The 23,025-nt window shown below is 34.4% G+C and overlaps 1 protein-coding gene across 1 annotated transcript; it reads left to right on the top strand.

Moving 5' to 3' along the window:
* Positions 1-2,126: 2,126 nt before the first annotated feature.
* On the top strand, positions 2,127-22,606 carry LOC140431848 (putative sodium-coupled neutral amino acid transporter 11; the record flags this gene model as incomplete). The annotated part of the gene is made up of 9 exons (XM_072519724.1): positions 2,127-2,267; positions 6,477-6,533; positions 10,772-10,853; positions 11,031-11,240; positions 11,323-11,575; positions 12,686-12,756; positions 15,273-15,434; positions 17,478-17,738; positions 22,335-22,606. Coding segments are annotated over exons 1-9 (1,509 nt in total), but the record flags the coding sequence as incomplete, so codon positions are not given.
* Between the last annotated feature and the right edge of the window lie 419 nt (positions 22,607-23,025).

The raw sequence follows: 23,025 nt of genomic DNA, 5'->3' as shown, positions 1-23,025 counted from the left end.
ACGCGCTATCTCAGAGTTTGGAGGTACGGTATTCCCCACTTGCTTAGTTTTTTTTCTAGCTATAACTTTGGATAGCTTGTAAGGCTCAAAATTATATCTGTCTAATTTAGTTGACAATTTATTAAAAAAGTTTACATTTTCTTTACTAAAATTCATTGCTCGTGAAGGGCTAGTAGCTTGAGGTATACAAAGACTTAAATTTGAATTTCGTCGCATGAATGCAATAAGCCAATCTTCACTTGCACGTTCAGTCGTGTCCAATTTTTCTGGGCAGGGCAGTCTGTTACACTTTGCAAATTGAAAAGCTAACTTGCGTAAATCTTTTGTGGTAAGTCCGAAATACAATATACAGCAGTTTCGCAGTATTTAGCAAGCTGTAACTCCATTTCGTCATTAAATACTCTGTTGTGAGGATTGTATCCAACCAGAGATTGTGAGTTTTCAGCTAACGATTTAACATAGCGATATAAAGAATCGTGACACATACCATAATCTTTAGTCACTTTTCTAATAGATTGGTTAGTATCTATTTCCTTCCTAGCTGCTTCGTCATAAATAACTATTGGTGTTAACCCCAATAATTGGTTAAATGTGCACTGGAACCAGTCTCTTAAATTGCGCAGCCAAGATATACGTCGTCTCCCCACGCTTCGTTTGCCCTGAATCTTTCCTTGGATAATTAACTGGAACAATCGGTACTTTTTCCCTCTCATCACATGACCAAAATATTCCATAGAAAATAATTAAACTCTATTAAATAATAGTATAATAGGTGTAAATTGTACCATGTTAGAAACGACACCGCAGTGTGTGTTACAATCGACACCAAGTTAACCTATAAATAAGAAAGATGATTTTTGTATATATTATGCCCTTCATAGAAAAAGTTAGCTACAGTAAACGGAGGTAAAGATGTTAAAAATCAACAATTTGTGGCGCAACTAAAATTTACTTTTATGATGATGATAGAAACAAGTGACTCTAACTTGTGCAGTAGGTTACGGCCAACTCTGAAACTACAGTCGGTGGTGTGAGGCAGATATCCGTCTATGCATATTAGTGCGTTTTGATTTATCTCAAATGATTGCGCCAATATCACTCTTGTTACAAATGACACCAGTCTCCCCTACGTCTCCAAAATGTGTACGCATTTTGACGTTGAGTTCGCGGTTTTTAGTTTAATTGGTTTAAATTTTGTACTACTTTGAAATAGTTTGTGATATAAAATATTTTGTTGACTGAACATGAAGCTAGAAACGTGACGTAATAAATACCCTAATTACAAATTCAATGAATATGACGTGTCCCTAGAGACGTGAGAAAACAGTAAACTGATTATTGTTAAACAAGCAAAAACAGAAACATAATCAGAAACATAATCAGTACCCAAATTATAAATAAAATGAATCATTTCGCACATATGTGTGTTCGTTGTTGGTTTGTCGCTTTCCATGGATCGAGATAAGTATGCGATCAGTACGATGTAGAATATTTTTCAACGATCTGTACGCGTACGGTTCGCGAACAGTTCTGCTCGCAAATGTGTACCCGCCTTTAAGTTAGGGATAAAGCTAAATACTAAATAAACAATAATACAACAAAGAGGTTAGAAAATGAGATTAACACAAGATAAGAGGAAGACAACTTAATATCTGATACATTGGAAGAAGAATGGAGTAAAATTGAAACATCAATGACAGAAGCAGCTATTGCTTGCTTAGGCAATACAGTAGCGAAGAGAAAAGAAGACCGGTTCGACGAGGAATGTAAAAGAGCACTAATGCTAAGAAATAAGGCAAAGTTGGAAAAAGACAATACTAGAATCCAAGAAATAATTACAGAACACGAGACGAAAAAAAAAAAGAAGCTAAAAGAATCTGCAGGCAAACAAAAAGAAAATATTTGGAAAGAAAATTAAAAACAATAGAGGAGCATTACATTGGCAAAGAAATAAAAAATTTCTATCAAGAAGTGAAAAGAAACAGACAAACAAATAACACGCAAACAATTTTTTGTAGGAATAAAGGAAACTGCTCCTTGGAAATACTGCACAGAAATTAAACAGATCGGCACAGTATTTTGAAGAACTGCTAAATAATGATGAACAGATGCAAACAGATGAGGCAATGGGCCAATCAGAGGATAATGATGAGAAGTCCGTAGAGGAACCATCAAAACAGAAAATAAAGGAAACAATAAAATGGCTTAAAAACGGTAAAAGCGCAGAAGAGAATGGAATCCTGGCGGAAGTTTTAAAGGAAGGAGAGGTCAGAATGCAAAGAAAGCTATGTAATTTGATATTGAGAGTGTGGAGAGAGGAGCAAATGCCAGGGAGATGGAGTAATGCCGTAATTTGCCCAATACAAGAAATGTGACAGAACCCTTCGTGAAAATTACAGAGATAGCGCTAGAAAATTACAGAGGTAGCGCTACTGGATGTTGTGTACCAACTATTAGTAAAGATCATACGTAATAGATTAAAAAAATACAAGAATGGCATAGTAGGTGAATACCAAGGAGAGTTTAGAGCAGGACGATCGACAGTGGATCAAATATTTACCTTAAAATTGATACAAAATAACAGTTACGAACAAAACCTAGGACTCCACGTGCTCTTCATTGGTTTTAAAACAGATGTATGACTCTATCGATCGGGAAAAGTTGTATAAAGCTTTACGTATCAAAAAAGTTAATAAAATTATTAAAAATGTCGCTAACAAGTACAAACAATAGAGTGGTCATAGAAGGGAGTATGTCAAATCGGTTACAAGAGGATTAAGACAAGGGGATTCACTTTCTACTGGTCTGTTTAACTTTGTCTTGGAGGCAATGATGAGAGAAAGTAAGATCCAAACTACTGGTACCATTTTCCACCACAAACAGCAATATATAGCGTACGCAGTTGATGTAGTCCTCTTAACAAGAACAAAAAAAAAAGAACTTGAGCACGTATTTAAGAACTTTGAAGATGAAGCAGTTCGAGTATTTGGGTGTAACAATAACAAATAAAGGGAAGGAGAAAAAAAAATAAAAAAGAGACTTTTAAAAGGAAGTAGAGCAATAGGCCCATAAAACAAATTTTCTAAAAGAAAAAAAAAAAGGAAGGAAGGGCAGCAAAAATTCGAATATATGGAACAGACATTCGGTCAGTGGTAGTGTATGCCTGTGAAATCTGGACTATGAATAAGAAAGATGAAATAAAAATCGAGATCTTGGACAGGAAGGCGTTACGGAATATTTTGGTGGTAATAGGACGGTTAAGGAAAACTGGCGAAGAAGAACAAATAAAGAGATAATGGAGTTGTATGGAAAACCCCTAATTGTACAAAAAGTCCAAGCACACGTCAGGTGGTTAGATCACATCACTCGAATGTCAGAGAAATATTGTATCAAAAAGGTGCTTTTTGGAGGAGATGTGGGTAAAATGAAGAGAGAAAGTCCACAGAAAAAGTGGTTAGAATCAGTTAAAGGTGATTTAAATGGCAAAGGAGTGCAGAATTGAAGAGAGAGAGAAAGCAAACGACCGGAAGAAGTGAAAAAAAATTAATGAAGAAAATAGAAGCCAATGGCCTATATAGCCTGTAGCAATGTTAAATTTATAAGGTGTTTATAGTTTATTATCCATAAAACGAAGCCGAAAAATCACTTGAAAAATCGAAAAATTACAAGGCCCTATTTTTTAACTGAAATATCTAGGGATGTCCATAGAAAGAGCAAATTATCTCGTATTTATCGAAACTTTTCTGCGTCATGACATTTCAGCAAAAAATGGAATTTTTTGAAAAAACTACGCATTGTAAATAAAAACAAACGACTTTCTTGAAAATAGATTTTTTTTTAATGAGATTTTCTAAATTAAAAAATGTTTATAAACAAAAAAGTTATTGCAAACTTAACCCTAAAGTAAGCATGTTTTTCCATTGTTTATAATTATTAAAATAAACAACAACAATCAACAACAACAATCTGCTCTACGAAAATAAGAGAATACTTGAGAGATGGAAGCAATACATGGAAGCATTATTCAAGGAAGAGCAAGAGACAGAAGTCAGTGTTTCTGGATGTTCAGGACCAGAAATAACGCTCAGTGAAGTAACATATGCAATAAAAAGACTAAAAACCAACAAACAAAGCACCTGGACCTAATAACATAGAAGCTGAAATATTAAAACTATTTGAAAACAACCAACTCAAACTCCTAACGAGTCTACTGAACAAAATATATGAAACTGCACAATTTCCTACAGATTGGCTAGTTTCCACCTTCATCCCTCTCTCCAAAAAGGCAAATGCCACCAGATGCTCTGATTACAGAATTATAAGCTTAATGAGCCATGCACTTAAAAACCTACTTTCTGTTATTCACTCTCGCATATATAGAAAACTTGAAGAAAACATTAGCAGTGTTCAGTTTGGGTTTAGAAGTGGACTGGGAACGCGAGAGACCCTATTTTACATACAATTATTGATAAAAAGAGCTCGAGACGTAAATTGCGAAGTCTACGCATGCTTTATAGACTTTGAAAAAGCATTTGACAAGGTGCAACATCAAAAATTATTTTAGATACTGAAAGAATATAGTATTAATGACAAAGATTTACGCCTAATTAAAAATTTATACTTACAGCAAAGGGCAACTGTACGAGTAGACAACAAAACCTCACAAGAATTCACGATAAAACAGAGAGTACGTCAGGGCTACATTTTATCACCGACGTTGTTGAATACTTACTCAAAAATGCTGTTCAAGGAAGCTATTGATGGTTTAAGAGAAGGTATAAAAATCAATGGTGAAATCATAAACAATGTAAGATATGCGGACGATACGATTTTGATTGCTGATAATGTGAAGGATCTGCTAACATTAATAGACCGTGTAGTGGAAGCCTGTGACAGATACGGCATGAAATTAAACTGTAACAAGACCAAAATTCGTATCGTACCAAAATAGTAATTAAAAACGACGTAATACAGCACCAATTCACAGCTAATAATGAACTCTTGAAAATAATCGACAAAATTACATACCTTGGATGCAGCCTAAATAAGGAATGGGACCACTCACAGGAAATAAGATGTCGTATAAAAAAGGCGAGAGCTGTTTCTAAACATTGATATAAGAACACGAGTCTTGAGATGCTATGTATTTTCTACCCTTTTATATGGAGTCGAACGAGTCTTGACGGAGGCAACATCCAAACGATTAGAAGCCTTTGAAATGTGTGCTACCGCCGCATGCTCAGAATTTCCTATATCCATCATATTACAAACAACACCGTGATCCAACGTATGAATAAAGATCTAGAAATTATGCGTATCGTGAAAGTCAAAAAGATCACATACTTAGGGCATGTGATGCGCAATGAGAAGTATCAACTAATTTTACAAGGCAAGATAGAAGGCAAAAAATCTCAAGGGCGCAAAAGGACATCGTGATTGAAGAACATCAGACAGTGGGCAGGAATGACTACCGTACTTCTATTTAGAGCGGCTGTCAACAAAGTTGTATGGACCAACATCCACAGAGGATCTTCTTTATGTGCCGTCTTCTACCGAAGGTTGGCGACCATCAAACGATAGGTTTCTCTGTTTTGTGCCGCATGTATTATGTTCGCAGCTTCTGGTATTTGAAACCATTCTCTCAAGTTTCTCAGCCAGGATTATTTCTTTCTGCCCAAACCTCTTCTACCTTCAATATTGCCTTCCACGATAAGCTGTAGCAGACTGTACTTATCATTACGGAACACATGGCCCAGGTATGACGCTTTCCTCATTTTAACAGTTGTTAACAATTCCACCTCTTTCCACCACAGAAGAAGAAAATAAACAATAAAAACATTTAAAACATATTTCATAATGTGAGTGTTTATGTAGTTACTACATTTGCGAAAGATAGGCACAATCGGTAAAGTAGTTTTTAAACAATTATATTTGTTTATCGCATTTGAGAGAACAAAGGTCATTTTTAAATGGCTTACAAGTGCTTTGTCAATACTTATAATGTTTTTTTTTGGTTTGGTTATCTTTATAAGGTCTCAAATTTTCAGGTTTTTTAGAAACTATAATAATTTTTAATTGTTTACTTACAAATTATTAACACAGAATGTACCATTACCATTAAATTGGCAATATTCCAAACTTATTCCGCGCATAATAAGAGCACAAGTATATTTATCTACAGATCTAATAAAGTGTTTTCTTTATTAAACATTTATTTATTTTTTACATGTGATGTATGGTCATTTTTGAGTAATTTCAGTTCTTCTGAAACTTAAGGCTTGTATTTTGTTCATCGTTGAGAGTGGCATTATATAAACTGAAAATCACTAAAATGTTATAGCACATATCAAAAGAATATAGAAGAATATTACACGGGGGTCTAGAATATATAATGCGTTGACAAATTATTTTTGTTTAGTATATTTTGACGATTTTAATTTTTGTTTTCTCAATATAAAACAATATTTTGTTTTCAGGGAAGTAGTATTGATTCAAACGAAAATGCTTTTGATGACATGAAACAACTAATAACCGTAAGTTTTTACAAAAATTACTTTAATCCATATGTGAGAAATATTTATGTATTACTTTTTTTATTTTCCGTTACCTATACCTTAATTACAAATCACTTCTAGCCCAATTAAGATAGGTTTTTATTCGACACAATTGTATAGACAGGGTTTACAGAGATATCATCAATCAGCCAATCCCGTCCACTGCTGGACATAGGCCTCCCTGATTTATGAGAGTCTTTACTCTTGTCGGTAAATTTTCTTGTGATCTTTGGCTGGTATAGAGGTCTTTATAAAACTCTCTAGTTATTTTCAGAATGTTTTGTTTATCTGTTGTTGCCTTTCCGTCTTTATCTTCTAGCTTGTATATTTCTTTTTTACTTTGTGTGAGTTCTCTTTTCATTATCTTTAAACCTTTGTTCTTTTCTACTGTTTGAGTAATTACATTAGTATTATATCTTCTTATATCTCTTCTAATATCCGCTGAAATTCTTTTATTTAGTTTTCTATATTCTTCTTTGTTTCCCTTTTCTTTCTCGCTTAGGTTTCGTCGTATTTCCATGAGAGCTTTTGTGTCTTTGCTAATCTTTTCACTTTTGGTGTAATTTTTCTTGCAGAATTTGAGTTGTGCCTTTCTAACCGAGTCTGTAATTAATTTATTATGATCGTCGATACTTAGAGGTTTGGGATTATTAGTCTGTAAAGTTTCTGCTATATTTTTTATGTACGCTTCTGGCTGATTTGGTGAATTCCAAACTATGCGTTTGCCACTGTTTATCATCTTTGCTCTTTCTTTTTGTAGGTTTATCGTTATTCTAGCTCTTACTGGTCTGTGGTCGCTTCCTACTGATAGTTTATTAAGTACAGTGACATCTTGAATAATTTGCTTTAACAAGCAAATTACAGAGATATATAGTATAAGATATTACATAAAGACTTTTATCTTGGGATTCATCAATTTTTTAATGGAAATGGTTCTGAATATACTAGAAAAAACTTCTTTTCCTTTCCCTTGCAGGAATTCTATGGGCAAATCAGGCTCATTTTTCCTGATAGCACCTACTGCAGTTAAATTGTGAGTCTCACGCAACTTCACCAAGAGATCACGACTAGTGTACCAGTTATCAAACGTTATATTACGTTTGGTCCCAGACACGGAAGCAACCAATCTTTCTACAATGTCTTTCGGGGAATTTCTAACTCAGAATGGACCTTCCGGCTGTTGTCCCATATACACCTTCATATTGAGTATGTAGATCGCACGTGCGTCATCTACTTTATTCCAGATATTGATGGCTTATTTGACATATATTACCTGAAAGCACATTCGAGCTTCTCTTCAATTGTCAAACATTCATAGGGAGAATATGCAGATTTGAAATTTTCCACAAACCTGTCGAAGAAAGCTCTGATATGAGCTTATTATCTAACTTGACTCTTTCTTTACGGTTTTGTTTGTTATCGAATCTTAGACATGAAATTAAAAATTCGAATTGACGTTGTCTCATTCTGCAACACAAAACATCCATTCCTGTTCCGTCAGTGTTCCACAATTCATATAAATGACGATGATTATTTCTGCAGCACCAGACAGGTAAAGGAGCACCAACACAACCTTGATTTCTACCACAGATGTATTTCCATAATGTGGAGAGTTCTTTCCAACTTTCAGATTTTTCTACAATTCGTTGGTTAGTATGTTTAACCAAGTTAGCAATCATTTGTTCATCAATAAATAGCAGGACGCTCTCAATTGGTGTCTTGGCATACTTTGCGTGATTTTTGACTCCAGGTGAGTGTGTAATTAAATTTTCTGCCCTTGTTCGAATATTTCGGTTATTGGGTTCTTTACACCATTTCATTCCATTCTTTTCGGAACATTAACAACTTTGTCTGATACTTTCTACAACAGTTTGCTGATTTCCATTCTCTTCTTCGGGTTCTTGTTCCATATGGGGATAATCGCTGTTGATACTTACATTGTCAATATTGTTTTCTGTCTCTGAATCATCTTGATCAATAAAATCGTTTTCATTTTCACACTCTTCCCACATACGCATGAGATGAGCCTGCTCTTTTTTATAGTCGCCCATTATTTCCAAATCTATGAGAGTGAAATTATGAATAAATCAATCTAAATAGTTTGTGTACCTCTGAAAATTACGTCGAAGTATGAAATAAAAACGGAAAAAATAAACTTGCGAGTTCCGACACGTGGGCTGTGACAAACCCCAGATAACTTGAAAGCGACACCACTCACAGCATAGCTAATTGCCGACTGACCTGACTGCTGACTGCATCAGATTGTAGACAAAAATATTTTCGAAAGCTACTGAAGCGCTGTTGGCGTTTGGAGTGAAATGCGGGTTAAGCATATAAACAATTACAATAACTCCCTAGGTCTCTCCTTTTAATATTCTGTTAATATTCATATCTTATATTCAGCATCTTCATATTCTTGTGCAAGTATTATCTGGTCATCTGCAAAGTCTAATGTGTACATCGTTTTATTATTTCTCAGATAGATCAGATAGATTTTAAAGAGTGTCGTTAACAAACAGGATCCTTGCTGTTGATCTTAAAATCTTTAGAAGGAGACTCTTTCGATTTTATTCTGGTTGTGTTGTTTTGGTACAGTTTCTGGACAGCTTTTATAAGGGAAGTGGTGGTTTATATTCGTGTCATGGAGTAAATCCAAAAGTTTTTTAAGGATTGCTGTCATATGGTCTTCTGAGATCCACATATACAAGATGAGTTTTCTGGCTTCTTTCCACCCTTTTGTTTATTATTTGGGAGATGGACATTAAAATAGGATATTGTTGGTCAATATCAATGCGGATTTACTGCTGGAAAGTCAACTACACATCAAATTTAAGTATATAGGGAGATTCTAGAAAAGTCACTAGAATATAACATAGATACACACCATCTCTTCGTTGACTTCAAAGCAGCCTATGACAGTGAAAAGAACTCCATTATATAATGCAATGATAGACTGTTGGATGCCACCGAAGTTAGTTAAGTTGACGCAACTAACAATGCAAAACCTAAGCTCATGCGTTAGAATTAAAGGAGAAAACTCTATGTCGTTTGACATTAATAATGGTCTAAGACAGGGGGACGCGCTGGCGTGTCTCCTCTTTAATATTGCCTTGGAAAAGGCAATCAGACAATTAAATATTAGAATGAATGGAACTATTTTTAATAAATTGACGCAAATTCTCGCATTCGCTGACGATATAGTTATAGTGTGCAGAAGTATGAGAGACATGGTGCAGTGTTTTACAAGGCTTGCGGACGCGGCAAGTGAATTAGGACTTGTGGTAAACGAGGAAAAAACCAAATATACGTTGGTTTCTAAAAACCCCCGAAATATCCAACAGAGAATTCAAATTAACAACCATACCTTTGAGCAAGTCAAAGAATTCACATATATTGGATCGTTAGTAAATGCAACAAATACGAAATAAGCGACGACATAAAAAGACACATAGCAATAGCAAACAGAACTGTTCACGGTCTCCAGAAATATTTAAAAAATAAAAATATAAAACGTGCAGTAAAGCTCAATATATACAAGACTTTAGTAAGAGCGGTTTTGATATATGGGGCTGAAACATGGACCTTATCTCAAAATGATGAAAGACTTCTTGGTATTTTCAAGAGAAAAATTCTTAGAAAAAGTTTTCAGGCCATAAATGAAAATGGGCTATGGCTTCAAAGATACAACTTTGAAGTATATTAGTTATACACCGATCCAGATATTGTGAAATTCGTTAAAGTGCAGAAACTTAGATGGGCTGGACACATTGCTAGGATGTCAGATCACGAATACACGAAGAGATTAACATTTTCAAAATCTGAGAACACAAGAAGTAGAGGACGACCACGAAGGAGATGGATTGATGATGTGGAAGAAGACCTATAAATTCTATGGGTCAGAAGATGGAGAGAAGTTGCCAGGACTCGACAGGAGTGGCGACATTTTTGTAAGCAGGCCAAGATCCGCAACGGATTTTCGAGCCACTTATGATGATGATGACATTAAAATGGGAAATTAAGATGGAATGGGATTTCCTTTATGGTTATCAGCACAGTAATCTTTACTTCTCTTCATCCGAATTGTTAAATTCCAAGATATTTTAACGGCAAAATATTTTGAATGAACTATCGTGTATTTATAATGAGCTATAGTTTATATTATTTTCTAATATTATATCATTAAATAAAATAAGTTAATCATTGTTGGAAAATTTAAGGATGAAGAAAACGATAAGACTAATACACTTCCTTGGGCCAGTTTTAATTTTATTAACTCCATCATTGGTAGCGGCGTCATTGGTAAGTGAAAATGATGTGTCTATATAAAATACCCAGTAATTCACTAATTTATATACATAAAATAACTTTAAAAATAAGAAGAAAGCAGTAAAAAAGTACCATAATATTAACATATAACCCTCCTTTTAAGTTATGTAACACTAAGCAAGAAAAATATTATTAATATTTTAATTATAGGAATCCCGTATGCACTTCATGAAGCTGGTTTTGGTTTTGGAATGCTATTACTCATCTTTGTAGCTTTTGTTACTGACTACTCCTTAATTTTGATGGTTAAAAGCGGGCACATAAGTGGCAAATTCTCATACCAAGGAATCATGGAAGCAGCCTTTGGTAGACCTGGCTATTATTTACTTGGAATTCTGCAATTCGTTTATCCCTTTATAGGTACTTAATAATTATAATCATTCGTAAAATAACATTATTTAGATATTTTGTATATTATTGCCATAATTTTTTTTCTTTTTAGCAATGGTATCCTACAATATCGTTGTAGGTGATACGGTAACTAAAGTGATAATAAGACTGACAGGAATTGGACCAGACTCGTTCTTTGCCAAAAGGGAAGTTATAGTATTGATAGCTACGTTTCTAATAACTATTCCTCTTTGTCTATACAGGGATGTAGCAAAATTAGCAAAAGTATCCTTTTTAAGTCTTATTTGCGTCGTGTTTATTTTGTTTGCAATATTTCTGAGGATGGGAACGATAGGTGATATTGTGTAAGTATAATAATACATTTAAAACTTTAATAGTCGGGGCATGTTTTAACGCTTCAAAATCTTTTAATTTTTTAAACTTGATTTGATTCACAAAGCAGTAACTAAAATTTGACTCTGGATAAAGTTTTATTTTTGTTTGTTGCAAATATATATTCAAAGGAAAACTTTTTATTAACCTCTTACAATCTTCTAATAGTTCTCACGGAATTAAATAAACGAAATTTTAAAATGTTTGTTTTATTCAGCCCAAATTGCCTTGAGTTCAGTGCTTTCTTATAAAAATCTTATTAGGTCTACAAGCACTTACCGTTTTCAAACTGCGCCTTACTGAATTTATGTGATTGGTTAAGAACATTACGGCGGAATTCCGGTTTAGGTAAATCAGACAGTGTGCAAAGAGTTATAGTGTGTTTCTCTCTAGTACACCAGAAGGAAAAGATGCATATCTTTACATATAAAAAACCTTTGTATATCTTTGTTCTAATATTTGTTCAGGTGGAGTTATGGATGAATAAATGCATAGATTTATGGTTATACCCATTTATTTCGTACTTCACGTCACCTCAGGTCATATGAATGCAGATACATTAAAGACCTTTCTTTGATTTGTTGGCCGAATTACCAATTGACCATCCAGGTCGTTGAAAGGAAACTCCGTTTATTATTTAATTTGTTGACAATCCCAGCATCAATAGGAGAAGGTTTATAAAGCCGAATGATATTTTTTTATAGTTTTAATCATACAAAGTTTTTTTTTTATTACTTCAACATAATGTTAAATTATTATAAATTATTGTTTCGTATTCAAGTATCCAAGTATCGTATTTTTCTCTCTTTGATTATGCTGAGTAATTCTTTTTGTTTACTCATGCTCCGAAGTACCTCACCATTGGTAACTTTTTTTTATCCACGGAATTTTCAGCATCCGTTTGTATATTAACGCGCATACCTAGCTTAAATTATATCCGACACAATGTATATATATATATATATATATATATATATATATATATATATATATATATATATATAATTGTATAGTTATTTGTTAAATAATATTATTTAATGTTCTAAGCTTGTTTTTAACGAAAAATATTAATTTTGTTTCAGACCTTCTCATCCCGATTCATGGAAATTTATTAATAAAGATATTATTCCTGCTATTGGTATAATGGCTTTTGGTAAGAACACTTATTTATTATACCATATCATATCATTTTAATTAACCAATGTAATATACCCGCCAAAAAATGTAACATGTGTACATGTTTACTTTAGAACTTCTTCATATTGAAAAAGCGCTCACCTCTAATGGTTATACCAGAAGAGAAATACATAAAGAGATGAACAACATCTCTAGAAGAAAGGACGAAGAAACAGAATGTAAAGGCAAAGCGTTCTTCCTTTCAAAACGGACGGAATTGGGCGAATACTTAAGAAAGCCAACGTAAAGACCATTTTCAAGCCTACAAAGAAAATCAAGGACTGCTTAAGATCGGTGAAAGACAAACGCGACCCATAAGCAACGGCCGGAGTATATCGAATACCATGCACATGTGGAATGGTATATGTGGGAACCACGAAACGACACACAAACACAAGGATAAATGAACATAAAAGCCATTGTCGTTTAACACATATTGACAAATCTGCCGTTGCCGAATATGCTTTGGGAAGCGGAGAACATCGAATACTATTTGAAGAAACGCAGATGCTGGACAAAACTTCACAGCACTACCCACGGTTGTATCAGGAAGCGGTGGAAATATATAAGTACCCAAATAATTTTAATCGGATAGAAGAAGGACTGAAAATTAACAAGACATGGATACCAATATTAAAATCCACAAACACCCTTCCCGCCAAACACGAAGAAACAAACAACAGAAACAAACGACGACACGTCCCCTCAAGCCGAAACCAGTGAAGGGGAGGCGAGTGAGAAATATAAATAATGCCTCCGTAGTACAACGCGGCGTGTGGCGTCATTTTCAGGTTACAAGCGAAGCAGTAACATCTCCAGAAGATGCCAACCCCTAGTGTTGGCGAAACGTCGAGAACTAATCTCAGAAGACAACGGCCTAACAGCCCGAACAAACGAGCTAGTTTTATCCTCGATTATCCTAGATTATAGTTATATCCTCTTTTCCAAACTTTACTCTGAAAAGATGATGGAAATTTAGGATTATGAATTAACGTGAGGCCACTCGTTTCGGCCCATGCTTCTACTGCGTATCCATTTGCCTCCGAATCTGCAAAGCCCCAGAGTAAACTGTGACTTTTAAAGTCTCCCAGTATAAGCTGATTGGGTTGTGATTGCAAGTTAGTTGGGGGTGAAAATATAAAAGGCTGGTTTGAGGGCTTGTATACCGTGCATTTTCCGATCTCAGTGGTTATTATCTCTATATCTCGTACATTTGTTGTTCCCACAGATGAGACTATGGTTTGAGTTCTCGCAAATACCGCGCTCACATGCTTATTGTAAGGTATCTCCGCAATTAGTTTCATACCTGAGACTTTCGGTCTCGCTGCAGTTAGGTCTCTGTGTATTTCCTAGTATACCTCACATTTCGTGTTATTGCAGAATTATGATAAGATGTCTTGTTTGGCTGTAGTGATGCCATCGATATTTATGCTCGCTACTGTCAGCTCTGAGAAGAACCGTTCTGGCTTGATGTTTGCCATCTAATTTGGTTTTGTCCGGTATTGGAAGGATTAGCTGTCTACTAGTAGACGTTTTTAGGGGACGCCGTTAATAGTGTTTACTTTGTAGTTGATGTGGCACCATTGATCTCGTGGAAGCTCCTTCCTTGTCCCCTAAATTTACCAACTGATTTGGTATTCCTAGCTCTTTCACTGATTTAAATATTTCTCTTCTATTCACAGAGTCGTAGGCTGCTTTGTAGTCTATAAATATGTGATGAGTATCAATCCATATTCCAGTGTTTTTTTCCAAAATTTGTTTCAGGGTTGCAATCTGATGAAGTGTCGATTTACCACCTCTGAAACCAATCTGGTATTTTCCTACTATTCGTTCTGCATATAGTGCGTGCCATTTGGTGATATAGTACTGTGGAAAATATTTCATACGCTGCATTTAGAAGCGTAATTCTTCTGTAATTAAAGCATTCAAAGATGTTTCCTTTTTTTGTGTATGGTGCAATGTATTCCTTATTTTCAAACATTGGGGAGCGATTTCTCTGTCCATATTTTTTTATAAGCTGCTGTAATGCCATTATGGTATCGTGGCCACCATATAGTTCAGCTGAAAGGTTATCTATTCCGTATAATATGTTTCTGGCTAGTTTTTTAACTGCATCTACTTCAAGAATCGTTGGTGGTTCCTCTTCCCTCTCGTCCGTTCTCCATATCTCATCTATTTCGTCTTCCAGGTTTTCTTCTTCTGAAAGCAAATTGACTAAGATGTAAATTGGAAAGGTCAGATAATAGAACAAGTGATGGCGTACAGATATACGACGTAGATGCAAGGTGGACAATAACTCTGAGATAGCGCGTTTTATCGATTTAACAGAAATTGTGTTATGCGGAATCATTTTTTACTTGTATTCTAAGTTTTCACAGTTGCAGTTTTTCAAAAAACTTTTGATGATATCCTGATTTGATGTGATGTTTGAATTTCATATGGCTTAGTTTAATTTATTGCTTAGTTAGAATTTATATAATAAATTATTTTTAGCGTTTATGTGTCACCACAACACCTTTCTAATCTACAGCTCAATTGCTGATGCAAACCAGAAAAAATGGGAAATAGTAACCCATGCTTCAATTTTTGCCAGCCTGGTTGTAGCTATAATGTTTGGAATAGCAGGATATACAACATTTAAAGCGTATTCGCAGGGTAAAGTATTTATTATTATTATTATTGCTATTTTTACATAGTAAATTTTTGCTCAATTTCTAATTTTTGAAATCAAAGCTATTAAAAAATAAATTACCGCTTAAATTAACCATTTCGTTTTATAATTTAATAGAGGTGTTCTTATTTATAAAATTTAGGAAACTGTTGGTTATTGTATGCATAAAGAAATTTTTATTTTCATTCATACATTGGTAGTAATGCAAACTCTAGTCTACAGTCAATGACAGTCATTAAAGTAGCAGAAACTGCAATCTAATTACCAAAAAAGCAGAGAGTTATACTAGAAGCTACTATTCTATGGTTGCCGAATTTATTTTATGGTTCTACAAAAGAAATATTACGCACTATTCGAAATCGGAGCTGCTTCCCAAATCATCATCATCATCATCATTCAATCTTCGCTTATCCACTGCTGGACAACATTTTAGATCGTCAGTCCAACGTGTTGGTGGAGAACATCTGCTTCGGTAGGCATCATCTCTTGATCTCCATTCCAGTATCCGCTTTGTCCATCTATTATCTGTCATTCGAGCCACGTGACCTGCCCAGTTCCATTTCAGTGTTGCTACTTTCTCTACTGCATCAGCCACTCCTGTTCTTTGTCATAGCTGGCGATTTGGGATCTTGTCTCGTAGTGAAACGCCCAACATAGCACGCTCCATCGCCCTTTGACACACACGGATCTTTTAAACTGTTCTCCTTGTCATGGTCAACGTTTCCGCACCGTAAGTTAACACTGGCAAAACACACTGATTAAACGTTTTTCTTTTAAGGCATATTGGTATATCAGACGATTTGAAAATATGGTTCAGCTTGCCGAAGGCTGCCCAAGTCAGTCTTATACGACGGAGAAGCTCAACGGTATATTGGTTATCTTTTCCTATGCGAATCTCATGACCTAGGTATTTATAGGCCATTACCTGGTCTATGGATCTTGTTCCTACGCATATATCTTCGCTGACTACAAGATTTGTCATCATATGGGTTTTAGATATATTTATTTTCAATCCCCCTTCTAGCGAGGAAAGGTAGAGCTGATTTAAAAGTTCTTTGGCCTCATCTATCCTATCAGCTATTAGTACAATATCATCTGCAAACCTTAGATGGCTAAGCTTTTACTCTGAGATAGCGCGTCCCTTGTCGGTCAGTTTTGCCCTTTTACATATATATTCCAAAAGCGTAGTGAACAGTTTCGGCGATATGGTGTCCCCCTGGCGTACTCCACGTTGTATCGGGAATTTCTGGGTTTGACGATCACCCACTCTAACACTGGCTGTTGCGTTTTGGTATATCTGTTTAATTATATTTATATACCGATAGTCAATTCGGCATTCTGTCAAGGCTTCCAACATTTTTTGTTGATTTACGGTGTCGAATGCTTTTTCATAGTCGACAAATATTAAAGCTAGTGGTTTATTATATTCAGTGCATTTTTATATAAGATTTTTTTATTACCAGTAGGTGATCGTTTGTTCCATAGCCTTTTCTAAAGCCCGCCTGTTCTATGGGCTGATAAAATTCCAATTTATTTTCTAGTCGTATCGTAATTATTTTTGTAAATAGTTTATAAATATGTGAAAGTAGACTTATGGGCCTGTATTTCCTGAGGTCGGTTACCAAATATTACCGATAAAAACCTAATTGCAAGTTAAAATATTATATTTAAATAATAATTAAATAACATATTTAGGGGAGAGTGGCCCAAAATGATCCTTTCGGGCAAAACGGTCTTTCACATTATTTTGAGGACTGGTACTGCCATCTGTGTTTGTAGAGGCGTACTCATCACCACACGTACTACTACAGTCAGTTGAATATAAGACTCTTAACTCTTTACTAATATTTATTTATTTGCGTTTATTGTTTCCGATATCCTTTTTTCAACGAGAGAAAAGAGAAGAGAATATAAGCTTAATATCTGTATATACTAAATCGTTAGAAACTTGCGGATGACCAATAATAATTAGATTTTTGTATTTATTATCAATTGAAACAAAATTAAAAACAAATTTTATTTTGTAGGAGATTTACTGGAAAATTATTGCTGGGATGACGACCTCATGAACGTCAGCCGCCTTCTTTTTAGCGTCCAAATTCTACTAACATACCCCATTGAATGTTTTGTTACAAGGGAAGTTATAGAAAACTCCATACTAGGAAGAGACCCTAACGTTCCTATGTCACCGAAGGTTCACTACATTCTAACTCTAGGAATTGTGATCACGACGTATCTTATTTCTATTACAACTTACTGTTTGGGCGTTGTTTTGGAGCTAAATGTAAGTATTTTTTATTAAATTTGTAATGAAATATTTTGCCTATCACATAGGGTATAATTATGGGGGTTGAAAGTTGGGGACAGAAGCTATTGGAGGTAAGGTGGGGCAAACAAAATAAATGAAACTGTGCGAACGGCATGCAGGATTTGTTTGGAGAGCTGGGTGGTGGATAAGTTGATGGCAAGGGGTCGGATTGGGGCAACTACAAAAAAATACGTATTTCAATTTAATACATATACGCGGGTAGTTCAAAATATATATCAAGAAAATGCAATTGCAAATGCAAAAAAAAACACCTTGCATTGCAGTAGTGCAATTAAAAAAAGTATTTCTGGTGAGGTTAGTGTTTATAGTTCTTCATTTGTGATTTTATTTAGCCATCATATTCTCCTTATATAGCGTTGTTCTGAGAAACCCTTATTATAAAATGAAAGAATGAAATTCCTCATTTCTCTGAAACAGTATGTTTTCTCCCGTTTTGCATCTAAAACACAGTTCTGTGGAACAAAAACCTTCTTCTACTACTACAAACAATCCACATGAACAGGAATATTGCAAGACTTACAGCTATGGCCGCTAATGGTAGGATTCTGACATGCGACACAAATTGGTTCAATGTGCTCAGTCCTCTTTAACTGACTAGATTCTTCGTGTAATTGCCACCTAGATTTAAGGAACTAGGTTCAGCCACTATAATTTCCAAATAAACATTATTGATTTCACAATTCTCAAGATTTTCAGGTTGCTCGAGTAATGTCTCTGTGATTTGAGTTTAATCATTCCATGCTACATTCGATCTCTCGGTGTTTAAACTATGATGCTATCGTCACATTTTCCATTTTTTAATTTTTGTTCTTCTGTTTCAATGTTCATCAACAATTGGGCGGGTATATTAGTACCTTTTAAACCAGCTTTAAATCACTACCAAACAATGCTCTATAAGGAGCCTCCCGATAATTCGACGAAATGAAGAATTTTTTGGTACTGACAAAACAAACAACCAATAGACCACTTGGTCGATATTTTGTCCGTCATTCAACAACGTATTATATTTTCCACGTCCTGGTTGCTACGTTCAACGCTGCCCTGATTTTGAGGGCGCCTTGGGCTACCATGTACAATTTTGCAATCAGCAGTTCTTTATCACTTTTGCCGTTAACTCTCGTTCATTGCCAGATTGTAAAATATATGGATCTCCAAAAATAAAAAATATTTTCATGGGCTTCATTGCTACCTCACTAGCCATTTTCGACTCTGAGATAGCGCGTTTCAAAAATTTTGTAGCATTATCTTGGTAATTAAGCAGCCATTTATATTTACCATCAGGACAAGATTGAAAATCAATTAAGTCAACTTGTCCTCAAATATTAAAATCTTGAGAAACAATAGGTCGTGTTACTATACCTTTTCTGGGAAATTTCTCTTATTATTGCATGTAGGACAGAGTGACACAAATATTTTTTTTGCTATATAATATCGGCTCTTAAGAATATACATTATTTTGTCTCGACCTCCATGCCCACAATCTTTATAGACAATATTTATTATATGAAAATATTGCTCTTTGAATTCGTATTACGGGGTCTTCAAGATTTTGTCTTTTGAATATAACATGTTCTTCATTGCCTACTGTCATGAAATCGTATTTTGTTAGCCAATAATAAGACAGAAGTCCTGTTTTCTTTGTAAGTCATGGACATCATCGCATTTTTTACATTAGATATTACTTCGAGGATTCTTTCTTTGGAACAAGGTATTCGGGAAGATCGTGGAAATAAATAATAGAAAATAATAATTTTTGACCAGAAAATTTTAAGGTTTTCAATGTAGCATCTGTTCTTATTAAGAGCAGGGAGTATTTAAATCGTTCTGAAGGAGTCTTTCGGTTCTCCAGGAAGGGTTCCGATCTTTGTGGAAGTTAGCCGCTGTCGCTGGTTGTTGGTTGGGCTAAGGGTCTAGATTATAGCAATAATTTTTGTCCCTATGTTGGTAAATGGGTTTCAAATTATATTCTGATGAATCAGTGGATTTAAGGTAGTATGGGTGGTTGCTGATTGTTTCCCCGAGCTAGTGTGGTTGGCTGTTGTTTGCTTCCCAAGGTAGTGTGGTTGGCTATTGCTTGCTCCCCACGGTAGTGGCCGTGTATACAGCTAAGGCACTAACTAATTTGTGTGGACTAAAGTTTCATTGTATAATGATTGTAGTGATATGATTGAAAAGAGCGCCAATAAAAATTTGTATCGGCTTATATAGGATGGAACGGCCACTAAAGATATTTATAATTTAGTGAGGTCGCTTTGGAATAATATAGTACGGGGGACAAGTACCAAGCGGAGCTTGGTGTCACGTTCAATTGATTGATTGAAACGTTACATGAATTTTTTTGATACTGTATATTTATTAAAAATTACTTTTTATAAGTGTAAAATATCAGGCGCCTTTTCTCTCAGTGTAGAATAAATATTGTAAACGTCCCATTCTATCATTTTTGACTTATGTAACAGTATTGTTTACATATCGATGGGTTCGAGCGAAAACCCGATAAATGACAAAATTATGAAATCCGGTATTTTTATTTCTTCTGTATTAAAAACACGTCTTCTATCACTGAAATTTTTTTTAAATTGATATTAACATTTTTAAGCACAATAATTGATAAAAACCAAACATGGTAAAAACCGTTAACTCATAATTTTAAATAACACCAACCCAATAATATAACTTTACTAATAAAAATACTTTGAAGTAAACATATTTATAATATGAGAATCCGGTAGAATCATTTATCTTCTTTTCCTGTGTAAAGTTACTAATTTTATTAGAAATATTTCTGAGTTAAAAACAGATAATTAATTTTATCGGAAATTGAAATTCATAATAAATGTCTGAACTATAAAATCAGTTCTAGGAAAAATAAGCTAGAACAACTTAACTGCTTTCTTTTTAAAATAAATTCACAAGTTAAGATTTTAAAAATATATAAATACATTTATCGGATATGAAGATTACAAAGCTGTTAATTTTAACAAAATATATTCATGCGAAAATCCAATAAAGAATTTTTATACTATGATACTTTATTAAATTTCAGCACATTTTTGTCCTGCGAAAACCCTGTAAACCAATTTTAGGTTACACGAAGTACAATGATTTACCTTTTTGGGTCGGTAGTTCTGATTAGTTCACTCATGTCTGGACATTATTACGGACGTTGCGTTCTCTAACAAAAGTATAGTTTGATTTAATTTGACGATACTACTTTTTTATTTGGAGGTGATTATTCTGACGTAGATCCAAACTACTGCACAGAGTCATCTTTGGATTCTAAAGATATTGGCGTATCTGAAAATCATCTCGTAAACCAAAAAAAAAGTTCAACGTAAGAAAATTTTATACTCTGAGACGTCTACATCTTTAGTGACATTAATAATTAAAGGCATTTTAGAAACAGTACTGCGTAAGGTAACAAAGCCAAAAAGGTGGCGTAAAAATAATCCCGCTGAATGGAAATTGAATATTGCGAAAAAAAGACGGTCAGAAGGTAGCACATATATAACGAAAAACAAAATCAGAGCTCAACCAGCAAGTCAATTGTGATAAATGTAAATTTAAGTGTACTGAAAAGTTTTCTGAAGATTATAGAAACAAACTCTGTAGAAATTACTGGAGTCTAGATTTTAAATCTAGAAAAAATTTTATTTTGCGCAATATAACTGTAAAACAAATTAGGACTAGACTTGTCCTTAAAACTTCCAAAAGAAAGGAACGAAAATTTAGCAAGAAATGTTTCTTTCCACTAGCTAACAACGAACGGATTCCAGTGTGCCAAAAGTTTTTTACAAAAACGCTGTGTATATCCCCAGATGTTATAATAAATGCTGTAGCTAACAGTTATTCTACTGGTTGCTATTCTAAAGAAGATAATCGCGGAAAACAGGAACCAGTTAACAAAACAAAGGCTGAAGATATTCTATTTATTAAAAGTCATATTGAATCCTTTCCGGTTATGGAATCTCATTATACCCGAAAGGATACCATTAGAAAATACTTACATCCCACTCTAAATATCAAAAAAATGTACCAGCTTTACTTAGATATCTGCATCGAAAATAATAGAGACCCTGTTGCTTTACGTAAATATCGATCTATTTTTTGTGAAGAGTATAATCTAAGTTTTTTCACGCCCAAAAAGGACCAGTGTCTTATCTGTGCCAAATATGCTAAGGCTGATCTAGAGCAGAGAAAAAACCTTGAAATAATCTACGAAGAACATAGAAAAAGAAACGAAATTTTTCAGGCCGCTAAAAGAATAGATAAAGACAAAGCAAATAAAATAAAGACAAGACATTTATGTCTATAACATTGGATTTACAAGCAATTTTACAAATACCCAAAGGATCTATTAGTCAATTATACTATCGTAGAAAATTGGTAGTATACAATCTTACTATTTGGGAATCACCGCTACCCAATAACGCACATTGCTTGTGCTGGAATGAAATCAATGGCAAAAAGGGTAGTTCTGAAATCCGAACTTGTATGTATTACTATTTAAGTGAATGCTTAAGAACTGAGGTTAAGCATGTAACAATTTTTTCAGATACCTGTGGCGGTCAAAACCGTAATCAGTTTATAGCCGTACTGCTGTTGTGGATCGTACAAAATATTGACCAATTGGAAATTATAGAACAAAAGTTCTTAGAAGCAGGACATACTTATATGGAAGTGGATTCTATGCACTCGGCAATAGAATCTGCAAGTAAACATGTAAATGTAACTTGCATGAATGACTGGAAAAATATATTTCAAACAGCAAGAAAACAGAAAATGAAGACAGTAGACAATGTGAAACATAATATAGGTCCATACAAGGTAAAAGAAATAAAATATAATGAATTTTTAGATTTAAAGTCACTTTCAGCAAATATATTGCAAAACAGAACAGTAGATTCTGACGGTAATACTGTGCGGTTAAAAATCAAGAGACTAAAATATATTAAAGGTGAAAGAAGGAAAAATTTTTTCAACTACGATCTCTCAGAAGAATTAAAGTGTTTAAACATATCAGAAGATATGGTTTGAATTAAAAAAAACTCCTACTCTACGGTCTAAAAGGCCAAAACAAATTTTATCCCAAAAAGCAACCCTAGACTTACCAACTCCAGGTAATTTACCAAAGTTATACAAAGTACTCTTCCAATAAGCGAAGCAAAAAAAAGGATTTAATAAAGATGTGCCAAGAAAACATTTTTCCGGAAGAGCTGCATGCTTGAATACTCTGAGATAGCGCG

Source organism: Diabrotica undecimpunctata, unplaced genomic scaffold (genome assembly GCF_040954645.1).
Source record: "Diabrotica undecimpunctata isolate CICGRU unplaced genomic scaffold, icDiaUnde3 ctg00002146.1, whole genome shotgun sequence".
NCBI classification, from domain to species: domain Eukaryota; kingdom Metazoa; phylum Arthropoda; class Insecta; order Coleoptera; family Chrysomelidae; genus Diabrotica; species Diabrotica undecimpunctata.
The sequence above is the reverse complement of the archived record's forward strand: the minus strand, read 5'-3'. Positions and strand labels throughout refer to the sequence as shown.